Source organism: Marmota flaviventris, chromosome 2 (genome assembly GCF_047511675.1).
Source record: "Marmota flaviventris isolate mMarFla1 chromosome 2, mMarFla1.hap1, whole genome shotgun sequence".
NCBI classification, from domain to species: Eukaryota; Metazoa; Chordata; class Mammalia; order Rodentia; family Sciuridae; genus Marmota; species Marmota flaviventris.
Window position 1 is genome coordinate 22,524,420 of NC_092499.1, and position 20,262 is coordinate 22,544,681.

A 20,262-nucleotide genomic window follows, 5' to 3' on the forward strand; every position below is an offset into this window, starting at 1 on the left:
TTTCACTTCCTGTATTCCTATTCTCTAACCCAGTTCTAAGAGGTGTTAGTCCCTCCCAGACCACTAAATCATCCCTTCACCAGTCACGTTGTAATTGGTGGATTCCTAGTCATTTCTTGGTCCTTATCTTAGTAATGCCTCACCACTATTTGTTCCCATCTCTGAAGATGTTTTCTTTACTTAGCTGCTGATTCCTTTATCATGAGACTCGGGATTCAGCCTTCTGTCCTTTTACCTGTCTACACTACTCTCTAGTTATCTTTAATTCCCTCAGTGTTGATAATACCCACATTTCTATTTAGGGCTGTGCCAAAGTTGATGTCACCAATCTCCTCTATCAGTAGACCTTTGAGGTTTTTTTTTTTTTTTTTTTTTTAGGTTGATTTTTTAAACTGAATTGATGACTCATTTAACAGTGGAGTTTTATGAATGCTTCTATGTTGTGGAATTTCTTTTCTTTTTATTTATTCTTTCTAGCCGCATGTGACAGTAGAGTATATTTTGACATACTACATATACATAGAATAAGAATAACTTGTTTCAATTAGGATCCCATTATTGTTGTATAAGATGTGGGGTTACATTGGTTGTGAATTCATATATAAGGATAGGAAAAATTCTGTCTTTTCTGTTCTCATACTCCCACCCTTCCCTTTATTTCCTTTTCTCTGGTTCAGTGAACTTCTAATTTTCTATTCAGTCTTATATTTTTAAAATTACAATACTGTACAGATCTCTCTTACATATAATCTCTTTGAATACTTGTGGGAGCTTTCTGTAAGTAAGGATCCTAAAAGTAGGAAAACTGCATCTAAAGATGTGAATCTTTTAAATCCTAAAAAGTATGACTAACTGTCCCTTCTAGAGAGGTTGTGCTAATTTATGTACCTGCCAGCAGTGTGAAAAAACATATATATTCAGCTGGACAGCTGAGTGTTTCCAGTTTTGTTTTGTTTTTGTTTTTTGTTGTTATTGTTTTACTTTTTTAAGCTTGCTTGCTTTCTTTCTTTTGGTACCGGGGATTGAACCCTGGAGAACTTAACCACTGAAGCACATCCCTAACCCTTTTTTTTTTTTTTTTTTTTTCAGTGATGAGACAGGGTGTCACTAAGTTGCTCAGGGCCTTACTAAGTTGTTGAGGCTGGCTTTGAACTTGCAATATCCTGTCTCAGTCTCCCAATTTCTGAGATTACAGGTGTGCACCACCATTCCTGTGCACAGGAATACCATCTTGAATAATTTTAATTGAATTTGCAAGAGCAGATTTCTACTAGTTTAAATATAAAGCAATACAATAATTTCATATGTGCCACAAATTAAGGTTCTTACTTTTTTTAAATATTTGATTTGTTTCTTATTATTGATTTTATTATTTTTAAAATACATGACAACAGTGGAATGCATTATAATCCTTATTACAGATATAGAGCACAATTTTTTGTATCTCTGTATATAAAGTATGTTCACTTCAATTTATGCCATTATACATGTACTTTTTTTGTATTACAATTCTTAATACACATATATACCACAATTTTTCATATCTCTGTTTGTATATAAGGTATGTTGACACCCAATTCAAGTTTTCATACGTGTACTTTGTATAATGATGACCATCACATTCCACCATCCTTGCTAATCCCCTTCCCCCAGAATCTTACTCTTAATGTTAAATAGATTGTGATACTGTCATTATCATAGACCCAAAATATGATTTCTTATCTAGAAAATCTGAAGTTTTACACAAAACTACAGAACTTACTTAATGACATATTTTCCCCTTTCATTTTAAGTGTCAGATTTGGTTGCTAGCCATCACTATTTTAAATTGCATAGATAACCAACTTCGTCATACCAAAAGAGTGAATACCTTGTTTCTAAAACTGATAATTATTCTTGTACAGGTTTTTAAAAGAATAGCTTTGAAATCATTGCAGACTCTCTCCATGGAAAAAAATTAATAGTGAAATTAACACTATTGTGAGGAATTTTTACTTGAGATAAGTGATTTGAAATTAGGACATCCCAGTCAGTAACTTCAAAATTTTTAAGACAAGTTTAAAAAATTTTAAGCTGCATGTAGTAGCACATGCCTGTAATCCCAGCTACTTATGAGGCTGAAGCAGGAAGATCACACATTTAAGGTCAGCCTGGGCAACTTAGCAAGACCCTGTTTCAAAATAAAATTTTAAAAGGGCTTGTGATATTGTTCATTAGTAGGGTACCCCATAACCCTGGGTTCAATCCCCAGTACCACAAAAAAAAAAAAGTAGTAACAGTTTCCATATTGTAATTTTGCTTGGAGAATTAGGTTAGAGACTCAACATTGTCTTTCTAGTAATTTGCATTATTTTAACAACTTTCAGTTTTGATTATATTGAAGCAGGTGCATCCTGGAGGTTCTTCCTGCTTCAGCTAGTGATGAATCAGCAGTAGGCTAAAACCTATTGTTGCCAAAATCTTTTTGTCTAATTTTTGCTGTACAGTTTTATCACATGAAATAATTATTTCATACAAAAGTATAAGCTTGGTGAACTAGAATTTCTATAATAAGCTATTTGTTTTTTAAGACAAAATTTTCTATTATAGAAAAAAATAAATGTTCTTTTAAACCATCATATACTATTTGATTTGAAATTCAGTTTACAAGCTGCAGTTCTACAGATTCTGTCTTTCCAAAGCAGATTTGGATCTAGTAGCAATGCATAGGAATGCCCTTTTCAGAAATCTGTATTCAGAATGACTTCTCACAGATTGTTGCTAAAGGATAATTTGCCTATTCATTCCATTAGAGATAATTTCTTTAAAACATGGACAGATCAAAAGTGAAGAAGTAATTTGGCTCTGGTCAGTTATTACTAGGATGATGAATGACATCTGCATGGTGGTAAACCATTTGAAATTCATTTTATGTTTCATAACTTACTGAAAATATTTTTTAAATTACTATGTTAGGACATGCTCTTTTTTACACTAGAAAGGAAAGAGGGATGCTTTCCAACCTTTCAGAGCGAGAGTGCCAAGAATAACAATAGCAGCTGTGAGCTCTTGAATTCTTATTACCTTAAATGAGAGGCATCATGTAAAAAATTTAGTGGGAGCTAGATTATGGTTTAAAAAAAAAAAAAAAAACTCTGAACATATGGTAAGTGCTCTACCAAAATGTTGTGGGATCACAGACGAGTATGTGAGTGATTAACTTGCATTCAGGAGCATTTTCCTTGTATACTTTTATATTATTAAAGAAATTTACAAGATACTCAGAAAAAAAGGAGTTCTACTGAACAGTGGAATTTTTTTCAGTTGTATTTTGCCTAATTTTTGCTCACTTGTTGGGCAAGAATTTTATGGCACACTTTTCTAAGGTTTTATCTCAAAAGTTTAATATAGATCTAAATGTGAGTTGTCAGCTAATCATGCTCATTGTGTTGACTCAACCTCAGGTCCTAATCAAAATCAGCACTGGCCTCTTATGTTCCCCTTTACCATTCATATATCATGTATCTTCACCTTCAAATTCTAAGAACAGAAAGCAACAGTATTGAATCCATGAATACCAAAGTTGTAGTTCATGTTTTGATTTTATTTCTTTTCTTTCCAGCCTTGACTGCCATTGAAGGCACAGCACATGGGGAGCCTTGCCATTTCCCTTTTCTTTTCCTGGATAAAGAATATGAAGAATGTACATCAGATGGAAGGGAAGATGGCAGACTATGGTGTGCAACAACCTATGACTACAAGACAGATGAGAAGTGGGGCTTTTGTGAAAGTAAGTATTGCTCAACAGAAGGCATATGAACATTGCTTTATGTTTAGGGCAACATGTTGAAGGCCTGTCTGTAGCCATTCTTTTCCACCTTGGTCAGAAATGGCCAGCTGACCTGTTACAGCCTTAATGAATGGACTTCAGAACTAGAAGCATGTGCTGCCTTTATTTTCAGACTACCACTCAGAAAGCTTATTACAGTCATGTCTTATGAAAAGGTTTTTAGTTTGTGTGCACAGGTAGTTCCATAAATACTTCAGGTAGGTTGCTGCATTAATAAACACAAAACATTTTTGGCAATAAAGGAAATAGACTGTTATGATGACAATTAATAGTGATTAGAAGAAAACTAATGCCTTTTAAATATTTTGAGTGGAGTATTCTCTGCCAAGATAACATTTGACAAATACAGTATATTAATCATACTAAGTATAAATAAATGTTATTATAAATAAGGGGCCAACCTCTACAGGTAAGCTATGTTTTCAGAGGAAGTTTCTAACAGAAAATCTTGAGCAGAACCACTTTTAATACCAAGTAACATTTTTAGCATAATGATTCTGATATAATATTTGTGTATTCCTAGGAAACAACATCAAATATAGTGAATCTTTGGGTATAGACCAGTATGACTGGGAACTCCAGTTTAATACATTAGATTTTTCTATAGTACAAGAATTAATTTCTATTTGTTTAAATATCTTAATGAAGTATATGTCTTGATGATCTCTATTTTACAGTAGCAAAATAATTTTTGAAAATTGTAATTAAACAATTCTGTGATTTTCAGTGTTTTAGTAGAGAATATGAAAAAATTAAGGAACTTGAACATTAAATTTGGATCTGTATTTAATAAAAATCTGATTTTTCTTATGTAATTAAATACTTGTCTTTATAAAATATAGATTTCAGATAAGGCCTAAGGCCTATTATCCTTTGACTACAACAGCTTTTTTTTTTTTTTTTCGGTTGTAGATGGACACAAGACATAAGACCTTTATTTATTTTTATGTGGTACTAAGGATCCAACCAAATGCCTCATACATGCAGGGCAAGCACTCTGCCACTGAGCCATAATCCCAGCCCACAACAACAGCTTTTTTTTGACAAGTATTGCTATCTAGTATCTTTTTGTTTTTATTTTAGCTGGCCTTGGAATATAATCTGAAATCTTCATTGAGTTATATATAAAATGTCAGCATTAATAACAGAATGTACACTTGAGAAGCAGCTTAGTAATGCTTTCTCTAAAAGAAAGTGATTTTTCAATGGATTTTGTAGTTTTTAAGTCATGTCAGTAAAGTCCACTCACACTTAAAACTAGTAAAAGATCATTTGTTGTGTTTGTATGACCTTCCCAAAGAAATAATAAATTCCTATATTTGATAAATAATTGGTATAGCATTAAAATCTATTTAAATGCATGTGACATTTTGTTTTAGCTGAAGAAGAGGCTGCAAAGAGACGGCAAATGCAGGAAGCAGAAACGATGTATCTGACTGGAATGAAAATCCTCAACGGAAGCCATAAAAAAAGCCAAAAACGAGAGTAGGTAGCACTGTCAAGTCCATTTTTCTCCAGGAAGCTATAATTGAGAAAAGTAGCCAAGTGCTTTTTTATAAAAACTGAATTGCCAGAGACCGAGATTTCTTAAGTTCCCAGAAAATGACATGATTCATACACATTCATATTATGACTTTTATTAGATTTTAGTTTGTTTATATAAAAAGATTTAAGTATTGATCAAAGGAATGAACAATGAGAAAAGTGGAAATAACGACTAAGGTTGAAAATAGTTTCTAAGAACCAAGAGTGCATATAATATTCAGGGTTCAACATGACTTAAAAAACTAACAAAAGGAATTGTCATCAGGTATTTTGTTTGTTTTTTGGTTTTGCTTTGGAATTTTCAACTACAGTTAAATAATTTGCATTTTGAAAGAATATAAAAGAAGTAATTACATGCTAACATTTTTGCTTTTCAGTTTTGCTGATTGTTGTAGCCTGTGCAGAGTCAAAAAGAAAATTGCAATAGCTATTATTGTATTGTTTATTGAACATTATCACATTACAATTCTTATTGCAAACTTTTGTAATAGATGTTTTAATAGATGTTTCTATAATTATTGTTAGTGTAATTAGACTATTCGAAGATACTCGGGTAATAGGGAGAACTGGTACCTTGTCAAAATATCCAGAAAGTTTTCTACATATATAAATAACATGATTTATTCGAAATAATATCAGGAAATTTTGTATCATAAAATGATGACATTATTTATACTTCCTTTTAATAGATTTTGTAAAAAAAACTTTTAATAGCAGTTCCAAAACACTGCTAATTTGTTTTTTACTTGCTTATATTTAAAGAGCATATAGGTATCTTCAAAAGGCAGCAAGTATGAACCATACCAAGGCCTTGGAGAGAGTGTCATATGCTCTTTTGTTTGGTGATCACATAACACAGAATATCCAGGCAGCTAGAGAAATGTTTGAAAAGCTGACTGAGGAAGGCTCTCCCAAAGGACAAACTGTGAGTGCACTTTCAATGAAGAATCTCTCTGCACACAGCACTTGTTAATTTTAACAATAATTTACCCTCTATACCCTGATGTATTTTAACAAGACTGAAAGATAACTTTAAATACAAGTTTTTTGGCAGATTATTTCACCTCTCTTATGTATTACTTTTCCTTAGAGTGAGAACACTTATGATCAGTAAAGGTGTTTTTGAGGTTACATCTTGCCACAATGACATTTGTAGTTTTTCCAAATTAGGTCTCAGAGAATGAAACATATAGGTTATTCTTTTCATCTGAAACTACTTACCCTTGCATTTTCACCAAAGTTACAAAACTAAGAAAGTAAACATTACTTATGTACCACCGAGACCTGAGCATACTGTGTTAGGAGTAGGGACAGTTTTATGCAGAATGTCCTACATCTGCATCTTAATAGTGTTCTTTTATTTCTGCATCCCCTATATTTCCTATAAATTGGGTATTATAGCTAAAGGCTGATTAATTCAAGTAAAATGTTTTTGGCTAAACTACATTGTAGAGGATGTTCTATATTCAGATTACATTACATCAGTTGATAATATGTGTTAATGTTATCAATTAAAACATTAGTAATGCTAAGATTAACATCTGGGTTTAGAAGACCATCACAGTATTTAAACGTCTTTTTAACTCAGATTTATGCAACTGTGGGATTTGTCTAAAGATAAACCAAAATGTCTAATCACAGAATAAGTCTTATTTCAGACTATTTAAACAATAACAGGAAACGTAATCATTATTTTCTATATATCTTAATACCTAATGCATCTGTAGCTCTTTCTAATTCTCAGTTTGAGTTTAAAAAAGGTTATATTTTGATTTTTCCCCTTTGTTTCAAAGCTTTTTTCCCTTTATTAAACTAGTTTTTATAATATCATACATATATTACATATATTCTGTCTTTAGAGACATTCTGTTCTCAAGAATGGTTTTACTTATAAAGCAACATTTTACTCTAATAATTGAACCCTACAATGACATAACAGTTTATACATTGCAAAGCATTCTTTCCATGATAAATTCTAGGTGATGCAACTTGCAAAGCTCCAAAATCATAGTGGCTTGACACTATCAAGAGTTGTTTCTTGCTCACACCATGTTTGATAGAACTCCTACTTGCATCACTCTCTTCCAAATGATGACTCCTGGTCATAGGTTATTTCCATCCTGTAGTTTCACCATCAGGATCATGGGTTTCCAAGCCATCATGAAGGAGAAAGAGATGGGAGAATCTCTGGAATGCTTTTAAGGGCCAGTCCTAAAAATAGTTTCCATTCCTTCCTGCCATGTCCCAGGTCCTACTTAACTATACAAGAGTCTGGGAAATATAGAGAAGCTTATGGATTTTGATGAGCAGTAGCATTCCCTGCCGCACTTGCATTATAACTTTCATATCATGAAGGATGATCCATAGAAGGCAAAGAGTAGAACTTTACCAATGCATTGTGTTTGGTGGTTTTTCTTAGAAAACGGTAATATACTCTACCATTGCAGAGTGACCTTTCTCCATTGACCCTTTGCTGTCTTTTTATTCCTAGGATAGTTTTATCTTGGTAATCCCTTGTCCATGTTCATAGAATATCTCACTCCATAGAGAGAGATGTATGTTGATGTAACAACATGAACATTGTTTTGTCTTCATGATGGCTCTTCATGAAGATGAAGGAGAATCATATTTAACTGTGTTTGGCTTTGGTTTTCTAGTTAATATTTTATTAGATTGTCTTTAATATTCAGACTAAATTCTGACTTGTTTAAAGTTACATTGAATTGTGTCATTTAAAATCCTGAATACAAGCTGGACACAATGGTGCATGCCTGTAATCCCAGCATCTTGGGAGGCTGAGGCAGGAATGTTGTGAGTTCAAAGCCAGCTTCAGCAATAGCAAGGCACTAAGCAACTCAGTGAGACCCTGTCTCCAAGAAAAATACAAAATAGGGCTGGGGATGTGGCTAAGTGCCCCTGAGTTGAGTTCAATCTCTGGGGCACTCAGGAATGTCGCAAATTTAAAGCCAGCCTCAGCAATAGCAGGGCACTAAGCAACTCAGTGAGACCCTGTCTCCAAGTAAAATACAAAATAGGGCTGGGGATGTGGCTCAGGGGCACTCATCCTGTAGCTTCACCATTAGGATCATGGGTTTCCGAGCCATCCTGAAGGGGAAAGAGATGAGAAAAATCTCTGGAATGCTTTTAAGGGCCAGTCCTAAAAACATCCCCAGCCCTATTTTGTATTTTACTTGGAGACAGGGTCTCACTGAGTTGTTTACTGCCTTGCTATTGCTGAGGCTGGCTTTGAACTCGCAATATTCCTGCCTCATTTTTAACCAAAAAAAAATCCTGAATACGTATCTGAGGCTCTTTAATTTCATTTTTATGAATACTTGCATTCAGTTTGTTTAGCATTTAAAGACTCTTGCATCTTTTCATAGTGCATAGAATTGTGTCTGTCTTGGATAAGTTTTCACCAAAAAAAGAATTCTTATTTTCACCATTTTATTTCAGGCTCTTGGCTTTCTCTATGCCTCTGGACTTGGTGTTAATTCAAGTCAGGCAAAGGTAACACTATTTAAACTTTAATGTATATTATAATTTGAAGTGAATAAACATATGCCTATGTTCAGCCAAGTGTTATTTTTGTTCTTTCATAGGCTCTTGTATATTATACATTCGGTGCTCTTGGCGGCAATCTAATAGCCCACATGGTTTTGGTAAGTAATGACTTCAGTAGAAAGCTAGTAGTGGTTTACAGTGGCCACAACTTTTCCATCCTTCAAGACTGAGATTTACTTACAACCGTATATTCTGTTAAACATCCTTCACTTTCTTGTTAATGAAGATAACAAATTTAATCTCCATATGGATGAAAATTTGTTTGAGTTGGAATTGTCAGAATAATTTTTAGATTGGTTTATTGTAGATTTTACATTTAATTTGACCAAGGATTTACTGTACAAAGAACAGTGTCCAATAAAAGACTTAAGAGTATCTCATTGTGTTACCAGAAAGCATTGGTCACTTAAATGACTTAGTGGTAAATATATAATCTTTACACCAAATTCTTTTTCTGCTAGGTGCTTAATCTGCCTTCAACTATAAACTGACTTTAAGTCATATGACTTCATTTTTTTTTTCTTTTTGTAGTTGTAGATGGACAGAATGCCTTTATTTTATTTGTATATGATGCTAAGGATTGAACCCACTGCCTTAGGCAAGCGCTCTGACGCTGAGCTACACAGCCTCATCCCTCATATGACTTCTTACGCATGTTACTATGTTTCAAATGAATATCAGGTAACTCTTGCAGGAATGTAAAGGATTGAATTAGTGGAAATGAGATTGAAAGTAGGGAAAGGATCTAGAGACTTGGTCATTTATGGGATATGAGACTTAACAAAAAAGGAAAATGTAGTTTCCTAGCGAACTGGATAGATCCTAGATCATTTTACCTGTGTATTCAAAACTATTTTAACTGTTTATTGGGATTACAAATATGAATAATGTATAGTGCTTACCCTGAACAAGCTTTTAATCTAAAAAGGGAGACATAAGGAGGCCATTACAGTACTCTACACTGAATGTGAGAGAACACTGGTATTGAAAGGGAACAGGATTTACAGAAATATTTCTGAGGAAAGAACCAAAGTGTTTTTGCTTTTATGGATTTTTTTTTTTGAGTAACATTTGTATTAAATGAATGGAAGAAGCAAAAGGCCACCCATGCAGTGATGCAATAAATACAGAGGGATAACAACCAGAGAAAAAGTGGTATTTGTAAGGGAATGTAAGCACATAAGCTGTGCAGGAAAATGGGAATCATATAAAAAGGCTCTAAGTATGTCTAGGAGCTTCTAGTTCTATTATAGACCTAAACTGCTAAAGGAAATAAAGTGGAAAACAAAGGTGTTGCTCTAACTTTCTGAAACATTTCTAATTTCTATCATTTTTTTTTCATTTGTGTAGTCTATAGTAACATTTATTTCTCTAACAGTAGTTGAAAAGTTCCTTTCTGGTGAATTTTCAAGAAACATGAAACTAAATTTTCTGTATAGCAAATATATGTTAAATATTATAGAAACATTTAAAACATTAACTATATACATGTTATTATACAGTAATGCCCTAAGGATAATATTAAATAAGATTAAATTAGTTCTAAGAAATTTTCTCTTATGATTTAAGTGCACACATAAAGTTCATGGCATTTATTTTGATTGCTGTAGGGACTTTATTGCATAGTTCCTAACTATAGTGTGCTTGTTGGAGTTGCTAAATAAAGGACCTTAGAACTTAAAACTGAGGATTAAATAAGATGGTAACGTACTTTGATCAAAAGACAGCAGAATTACACTCTGATTGTGCTTAGCTTTGTTTGTTCCAAGAAAAATGTCACTGAATCATTTGAAACTTCTGTCCTCTCACTTAAAGGTGTCTTTCAGGGTTACAGGTACTGGGCTGGCATTGGAGTCCTCCAGAGTTGTGAATCTGCACTGACCCATTATCGTCTTGTTGCAAATCATGGTAGCTATTTTTTTCCTTTCACCTTCCAGGAAAAAAAAATAAAATAAATTTAAATACATTTATTTTTATTGTAGTATTTGAAATTTCATGAATGGCTGTCTTAAGTAAATTCATTCTTAAACCTAGTTGATTGAGAAATATTTCTTAAGAATGTTGCTTTGGCTTCCACTTTTTAAATATTTTGTGGGGGAAATAGGTCTGATTTATTAATTGATGACTATTTTGTAATGTGTAGACCGCTATAGAAACAGTTTCTTTAAAATCATGTTTGGCAACTGGAATCCTTCTGACTTTCCTTTCTGTTCTTACTTTGTCCTCCTATTTCAGTTGCTAGTGATATCTCACTAACAGGAGGCTCTGTGGTACAGAGAATACGGCTACCTGATGAAGTAGAAAACCCAGGAATGAACAGTGGAATGTTAGAAGAAGATTTGATTCAGTATTACCAGTTCCTAGCTGAAAAAGGTGATGTACAAGCACAGGTATGTGTTTATACATCTCATGGAATATCTGATTAATATTTTAATATGGGGAGGAGGGGCAAGCATTTACTTCTATAAGTAGCATTCTCATCACTCCGAGCAGTTACTTGCTACATATTTGAGTCACATAAGGAACATTAAAAGAAATACTAAGGGTCCCACACTATGAAAAGATTTCATTTGGGTTTATCTAGGATGGGGCCTAGGCATTGATAGGTTCCTAAAAGCTGGCCATATGACTTGCCCCATGCCCCACAGTGGGAAATCACTGCTTGAATGGAGCAGCATTGACCCTGATGATGAGACATTTATTGGACTCAATAAGAACAAACACTGTCAGTTTCCCTAAACAAGAAGTCTCCAGAAGCTCTATAGACCTATTTACTATTTGTTTATGCTTCATGGGGGTTTTATTTATTTATTTATTTGTCAGTGAACCTTTAATTTATTTATTTATTTATTTATTTATATGTGGTGCTGAGAATTGAACCCAGTGCCTCACACATGCCAGGCAAGTGCTCTATCACTGAGCCACAACCAAGCCCTCATGGTTTATTTTGTTGATAGTAAAATAAAAAGAACTTCAACATCTATCTTTTATCTATTACAGTTGTAGTTATTTCTGATTTAGAACATATAGAAATAAGTAGTAGATGCTTATTAAGAATAATTAGTTAAGGTTAATGGAAGGAAGTCTTAAGTTGCTTAAGTTGTTAAAAAAAAGAAAAAAAAAAAACTATAGTGAAAAGTAGATCCAAATCTTAGTTCATGGAAATTGTTATAAAATTATCTTGTCTGATTAAGCATCTTTCTTTAAAAATGATATATTTTAGCTTAAATTTTCTGTTATATTTACTTTATCTTTATTTTCCATGTTTCCTTATGTCTGTTTTCTTTCCCTCTTGGTTTGAGTGTTGTTTGCTGTTGTATCTCTTCCCCTCCACTAGCATGGTAGTTGGACATCCTTTGGGCACTCTTCCAGTGGGTACCCAGAGATTGTAACTTGCATCCTGATAAGCACTTTTAACCATTGCTAGTACACCACCAAATCCTTATAGCACTCTGTGTTTATATTATATATATTTTTAAATTCACAAGGTATTGTTTTATACAGTTCATATCAATTTAAATGTATTCGTACATTTGCCTTTTCATTGTATTTTATTTATTATTGTATCTCTGCACTTCACAGATATTTGCTCTACTTAGCTGGAAATCATCCTTTATTGCCTTTATAGCATGTTCACTGGGGATAAAATTAAGTTTTAATCTGTCTGCAAATGCCTTTATTTCACTCGCACTTCAGAAGGATACTTTGTAATTTAAAGAGTAACTTTTAGCTCTTAGAAAATTTAGGTTGATAATTAATATTTAAATAGCAAATTAGATAATGATGTGAATTATTAGATAATTATATTTTTTATTAATTTTAGAGTAATATCAGGATTTAAGACTAAATGTGTAGTTTTTTGTTTTGTTTTCTTTTGTTTTTTTTGTACTAGGGATTGAACCCAGGGATGCTCTACCACTGAGCTACACCCTCAGTTCATATATTTATTTATTTATTTGTTTATTTTGAGGCAAGGTCTCAATAAATTGCCTTAAACTTGAAAATCATCCTGCCTCAGCCTCCCATTAGCTGGGATTACAGGTGTGCGCTGCTATGCCCAGCTTAAATGTCTGGTTTTTTGAGTTAGGAACAGAAGCTTTTTAATCACCAAATAGTTTCTGGTTGGTCTGATGTTGATAAATTATATGCTAGTTGCTACCACCTGCTTTTGCCTTGTTTTCACTGATTTTCAGGTTGGTCTGGGACAACTGCATCTGCATGGAGGGCGTGGAGTAGAACAAAATCATCAGGTAACTACCCTGTTCCTGTGGCTTTACACCTCACCTTGTAGCAAGAAATCATGCTCCAGAAGTATTTTTTGCTAGTCAGTGCCAATATCAAGCTTGTGTCATTTAAATACATATCATAAATAAGCTTTCAGGATCTACCTAATCCCTGAGGAAGCAAAAGAATAAAAATGTAAATATGCCTCAGTAGCTATGGGAGTGGAGATAAGATTGCTTGTAGAGAATGTAAAATAAGAACGGAGTGAAAAATGAGCCCTGAAAAATTTAAATGTTTAAAAGGTCAACTGATAGGGGCTGGAGCTGGAGCTCAATGGCAGAGTACTTGCCTAGCACATCTGAGGCACTAGGTTCAATTCTTAGCATCACAAAAAAATAAATAAATGAAGTAAAATCATTCTGTCCATCTACAATTACAAAAAAAAATTTAAGTCAGCTGATAGAATAAAAATCAACAAAGAAGACTTAGATGGCACAGGTAGAGAGTTAGGAAGAAAACCAGGAGAGTGGCATCTTGTAAGCCAAGCTAAAAGAGTATTTCAAAACAGGAAGGAGAATGTGTGGACTATGTCAAATGCTACAAAGAGGTGGAATAAGATGAGGGGAAATTTTTATTGGTAATAATATGAAGATCATTGGTGGCTTGATAGGCTTTCTTTCTGAAGTACTATGGATGGAAGGCAATTAAAGCTGATTGTAGAATGGATTAGAGTGCCTATAGACAGTTAATTTGAGAAGCTTGGCTATGAAGCAAAATGGCTACCAGGAGAAAAATTGGAGACCTGAAAGATGCATCTTATGTGTTTGGGGTTGATTTGAAGGGGAAAGGATCAGAAAGAGGGTTAGAGTAAATCAGCAAGAGAGAGAAGGAATAATCAGTGCTACAAGGTCCTTGACAAAGATGGACAGTATAGTTGACAGTGGTGATGAGGGATTTGTACTGATGCCAGTATGCTTAGTTATAATTTTAGGTAGAATCCGGAATTTTTCTCTAAATAGTACAAAAAGAAATTATATTTCTTTAAAGAACTATGAAAATACACTCCATACCTTGTAAAGACCTCTTAGTTTCCCTTTATTCCAGGTTACCAGTAGTGAGGTAGATAAATAAGTGAGCTTCAGTCAGGTGTTTTTAGGTAGGCTATTTACAAACATTACCAGTAAATAACACAAGTCTTCTTGGGTCTGAAGTTTAAGGAACATAAGAAATTTCTTGTAGCTATAACTATTAAAGATAAATAGTACCTTTTTTTTTTTTTTAATTTTTTATTGTTGGTTGTTCAAAACATTACAAATTTCTTGACATACCATATTCCACACTTTGATTCAAGTGGGTTATGAACTCCCACCTTCACCCAAGATAAATAGTACCTTGATGTAGCTATCAGGTGAAATAAAACTTCTGGATGCACAGATTTTTCATTTTGATATATTGAAAACTAGATGTTCTTGCTCTTAAAGCCACTGTGATATAACAAATTTTGTTTGTTTTAGTGTTCCTGAAATAATATGCTTTGGCTAAAATAGATTCTATTAAAAACTAATTATTTTCATAAATTCTTATCTCACAGAGAGCATTTGACTACTTCAATTTAGCAGCTAATGCTGGCAATTCACATGCTATGGCCTTCTTGGGAAAGGTACTGTACATTCTGTGAATGTGTTATGTAACAGTAAGAGGTATTTGCATAGTAAACACATACTATATTCAGGAGCTACTATTTACCAAAAATAAATTGGAAATAAATTCTCCAATATAAATAAATAAACTGTCCAGTGCTGAGGGTATTGTATCTTAAGATAAGTGCTATTCTGAGGCCTTTTCTTAGGCAGCTTAAACATCCTGTATCATTTGTTCATCAGTATGTTAATTCCATGTTGAAATTAGCTATCATTATCAGAGCACCTACTTCATGTTTCTTATGTGCAACAATAGGGAATTTATCCTTTATCCATACATTTTTGCTAAGACCATCATAGTTTCCTGTTGGCCTTCATGCTGAATAGAGACAGAGTTTGTTGGAATTTATCTGCAGGCCTTTTGATTATCTTAAGTATGACAGTCATGACCCACCTGTCAATTGAGTTCTTTTTTTTCAGCAAGGCAACATTTTTATCTAAAGACGTAATAATTGATTCCATGTCATGAGCTGTCTCAAAACTTTTATTATTTTGAAAATTAACACACTATAAACTAATGGGTATTTTCAGTGGAACCAAATCTAAAGTAAGGAAGTTCAGATAGACTATATCACAAAGACTTTTACAGATAGGAAGATCTCAGCAGCCACATGATCACAACTAGTTAATTGAGGCCTGGAAAGTTTACATTTAAATATTCCAACATTGTAGCATAGAAATTGGTATTTCTCCAACTGTTTTTGTTAGGCATTTAAGAACTTGTCACTCTCTAGCCCTTTTGGCTCTTGCTCTGAATTACTAATTAACCCTTTCTCAAAAAGGAAAAAAAAATCCTTTATTTGTTATTTTCTTAATGTTTACATGGATAAAAAACATCCTTGGCCATTCTGTTTTCCTTTCTCTTGGCTTTTTATTCTGTTCCATATATGATTTTTAATGGTTAGTGTGTTAAAACTTTTTAAATAACCTTCTAGTTATTTCTTGAATGCTGAACAAAGACCCATCATTTAGTTTATCCACGGGAAAGCAATGGGTAAGGAAAGGGAGGAGTAGACACTATTGACAATCTCCTTGTCCTTGTTCAGTCACTCATCTTATCCCAAAGGTTCAGCTTCCCTGAGTAGAATGAGAAGGAAGATTCACCTAAACGTTAAAGATTTCTTATCTTGAGATGGATCTTTGAGCAGATGTTATATATTCATGTTCATAGATAAATCATAAATTTGATATGACACCAAATATACAAAAATATTAAAATGTTAGCACGTAAGAGTTTGCATTTAATTCTAATATCTTATAGGGGATTCTAAACTTTGTGAAGAGATTTTATGTGACCTAATAGAAACCAAAGTGAGATAAGAGAAAATTATAATTGAGAGAGGGTGTTTTAGTCAGCTTTTTCACCACTGTGACTAAAAGACCCACCAGAACAATTGTAGAGAAGGAAAGGTTTCAAAGCAGAGAGAGAGAGTCTTCATTCTCCAGATACAAAATATATGTCCCATAGCCAAGCCCCCAATGAACCACTTCCTCCAGCCACACCCCATCTGCCTCCAGTTACCATTCAAGTTAATCCCATTAGGGATTAGTTCACAGATTAGGTTAAGGCTATAACCCGATAATTTCTTCTCCAAACCTTCTTGCATTGTCTCACATGTGAGATTTTGGGGAGACACTTTACATACAAACCATAACAGAGGGTTATAGCTCTAAATAAAAACTGGGGTATGTTTTTCCAGATGTATTCAGAAGGAAGTGATATTGTACCTCAGAGTAATGAGACAGCTCTTCACTACTTTAAGAAAGCTGCTGACATGGTAAGATTTAATGATTTTTGTTTTAAAATGTGTGCTATATTGTTAATGTTTAATAAATAAGTTTATTATATTGAAGGATTAATCATAAATATTCATGCCATAAGTTGATTAAAAGTGCCTATGTCAGTATAATTCATGTGAATGTATTAACTAAACAAAGCCTTCCCAATAAGAAGTAATTTTTAATATTTTAAATTTAACTAGATTGTTAAATATTAATTCTATTTAAATTTCTTTGAGAAGTTTTCCTGATCAGGGAAATCTTGATTTTTCACAGTGGAATTGGGAATTATATAATCTACCTTATTTGTACTGCAACTTGAAGTTTAAAAACTTACATAATTGGATTCATTTGATAATCATAATACATAGATTAAGCTTTCTTTAACCCAAGGAAAATTGCACATGAATACCTGAGACCCTGGGTGCCTCTGGCATGCATATTTCCTTCTCTGTCAACTGCATGTCACTCTACTAGATGTCAATTGAGTGCTTCCCAGAGGAGCACTGTGACTCCTTTTTTAAGATGTCTTTTATTGCTGTAGGTTCTGGGTGGATTCCAGATTATTGTCCTTTGAGTCTCAAAATCATGATTAAGTTAGTTCCATGACATTCTACTGAATTTTGTCACCTGATAGTATTATTGTTATGATATGATATTCTTTCTTTTTGTGGTGCTGGGGATTGAATTCAGGGCCTTGTGTATACTAGGCAAGTGCTCTACCACTCAGCTACATCCCCAGTATTATATGACTGTTAACTCTACCCTATGACATCATCCTTCTTTATGGGATAAAAGGTTAGTGATGAAAAACTACCACAAACATGTGACCTTTTAGCTGGATGCAGTGGCACATGCCTATAATCCCAGTGGCTCATGAGGCTGAGATAGGAGGTTTGCGAGTTCAAAGCCAGCCTCAGCAGTGGTGAGGCACTAAGCAACACAGACCATGTCTCCAAATAAAATACAAAATAGTGCTGGAGATATGGCTCAGTGGTCGAGTGTCCCTGAGTTCAATCCCCAGTACCCAAAAAAAGAAGTGACCTTTTAATTCTAAATGATTTTTTCCTTTGTAAGCAAATTATTAATAGTCCCCAAATATCTAAAAGTCAGCCTTATGATTAGTCTGATGAGAGGGAGAAAGATTGTTTCGAAATGAAAACTGTTAAGACATGTTTTGAATGCGCTTGAAAATAATTTATTTTGTAGTTATTTATTCTTGCCTATTTTTAGTGAATTCTTTTTGCTTTTGTCTGATTTCTCTTCTTTGCAGGGCAACCCAGTTGGACAGAGTGGTCTTGGAATGGCCTATCTCTATGGGAGAGGTGTTCAAGTTGTAAGTGTTCTATCTGGCATTCTGATTTTAATAAGCAGTCAGCTGATAAAGGAAGTATTTCTTAACTAGCCCAGTCAGCCCATGTGAGACTGTTCCATGGTAACCAGATATCAGCCTCCTTTTCTTTTTGTTGCTGAATTTGGCTCACACCTCAGCTTGACTATCTTCTGAGCATGGCTTCATCTCTGACACTGTCTTAAGGGGCGAAGTGTTTCATTCTTCATCTCTGCTCTCTACCCTACTCACTTTTCCCATTTCTGCAGGACTTAGGCCTCCCCCTTATCATTTTCTTTACTTAAATCTAAGAAAATGCTTAAGTCTCTTGTTTTGGAGAGGGAAAACTCCTCATTCTGCCTTTTGCTCCTTCTACCTACCACCTCTCCTCTGCAAATAATGAATTTTACTAAACTACTATCATTCACTCTTCAGTCTTTTTGATTTATTTCTGGTTTTTAATTTGAATTAGTTTCTCTATTGATTGACTATTCTTTTAGTGTAGTTCCTTCCTTTGCTGGTTTTCACTTTTATTTTTCATTTCTTCTTCATGAAATATCTTTATTGAGTATGTTTTGTAATGCAGACTTTCTAGTTGTGATTTCTTTTAACTTTTGTTCATCATAAAAGGTTTTTATTTCATCATCAATTCTGAAGTTTAATTTTGCTGGGTATAGTATTCTAGACTGGCATCCATTTTCTTTTAGAGCTTAGTATATATTATTCCAAGACCTCCTATCTTTGAGGGTCTGGGTTGAGAGATCAGCTGAGATCTGAATTGGTTTACTTCTAAACATTATGTGTTGTTTTTCTCTGGCAGCCTTTAAAATTCTATCCTTATTCAGTGTGTTAGGCATTTTCATAATAATGTGCCTTGGTGTGAGTCTGTTGTGATTTTGTATATTTGTGGTCCTAAGCCTCCTGTATTTGATTTTCTATTTCCTTCTTTAGGTTTGGGAAATTTTCTGATATTATTTCATTGAAGAGATTGTGCATTCCTTTCATTTACACCTCTGAGTCTTTATCCCAATAAATGTTAAATTTGGTCTTTTTAGTTTATCCTGTATTTCTTATAAGTTCTGTTCATGGTCTCTTAACATCTTTTCTCCATGATCAAATTTGTTTTCAACATTGTATATTTTGTCTTCATTGCCTGAAACTCTGTCTGTTGGTGAGATATCCAACTGAATTTTGTTTTTTGTTTTTTTTTTGGTACTGGGAATTGAACTCGGGCACTCTACCACTGAGCCACATTCCCAGCCCTATTTTGTATTTTATTTAGAGCCAGGGTCTCACTGAGTTACTTAGTACCTTGCTGCTTTGAACTCAAAATCCTCCTATCTCAGCCTCCTGAGCCACTGGGATTACAGGCATGTGCCACCGCACCCTGCTCAATTGAATCGTTACATTACATTTATTGATTTCTCCCTTTTGAGGATTCTACTTGATTTTTTTGTTTTTCTTTTTTTTTTTTTTTTTTTCAGAATCTCTCTTTACTGAAGTGATCTTTAACTTCCTATGTTTTCCCTCTGATTTCACTCTTTATACTGTATTTTACTTCACAAATCAGTTTAATTATGTACATTCTAAACTCATGCTCTGTCTTTTCTTCCACTGTGGTGTCTATGAATTCTATTATTGGAATATCTTGGTTTGTTTGAGGCAGTTTGTTCCCTTGCTTTTTCATGTTGTTCATGTGTCTACCCATCTAACAGTGTGGATCTGAGGCAGTCAGGTTTCTACCCTGTGGACTTACAGTGTACCTGAAGTTTTCCAGTACCTCAATGTTTAGGGGGAGACAAGTAATAATAACAACCAATGCAAACAATATACAACATTAAACCAAATAATTCCTAATATGACATCTACAATGTTAATTATCACAATAAATAGAAATGATATGATCAGTTTTATTACCTACAATAAAAACAGCAAGTTTGCAAAATGGTTTACAGTTTCAAATGGTGGACAAGAGAACAGAAGTGATATAGGATGTGATGATTATTAGGGAGGAAGAGAGAAGATAAAAGTGAAAAATAAAGGACAAGTGAAAGAGAACAATAGAGATTGGCTGTTAGTAGAAGAAAAGAGAGAATCAAGGGAAATAGGTAAGAAAATATATAAAGTAAAAATATTTTTAAAAATAAAAGAATACAACACTTAAATACACTAATCAAACATCCTAGTTCTCAAAGAACTAATCCATGGAAAACAACTGGCTTCACAAATGCTAGAAATGAGAAGAAAATCCGAATATGTATAAATGTCCATGTACCATAAATGTCACAAAC

General features: G+C 33.7%; 1 protein-coding gene across 1 annotated transcript in view; it reads left to right on the top strand.

The window, feature by feature from the left end:
• Sel1l (SEL1L adaptor subunit of SYVN1 ubiquitin ligase) overlaps nt 1-20,262 on the top strand; it is a 56,832-nt gene that overhangs the window by 20,917 nt on the left and 15,653 nt on the right. The window contains exons 4-14 of the mRNA XM_027931606.2: nt 3,602-3,769; nt 5,209-5,314; nt 6,137-6,299; nt 8,831-8,884; nt 8,977-9,036; nt 10,765-10,846; nt 11,174-11,328; nt 13,132-13,188; nt 14,754-14,822; nt 16,563-16,640; nt 17,915-17,977. Coding sequence (XP_027787407.1) covers nt 3,602-3,769; nt 5,209-5,314; nt 6,137-6,299; nt 8,831-8,884; nt 8,977-9,036; nt 10,765-10,846; nt 11,174-11,328; nt 13,132-13,188; nt 14,754-14,822; nt 16,563-16,640; nt 17,915-17,977 — 1,055 coding nt within the window. The remainder of the gene's footprint in view (nt 1-3,601; nt 3,770-5,208; nt 5,315-6,136; nt 6,300-8,830; nt 8,885-8,976; nt 9,037-10,764; nt 10,847-11,173; nt 11,329-13,131; nt 13,189-14,753; nt 14,823-16,562; nt 16,641-17,914; nt 17,978-20,262) is intronic.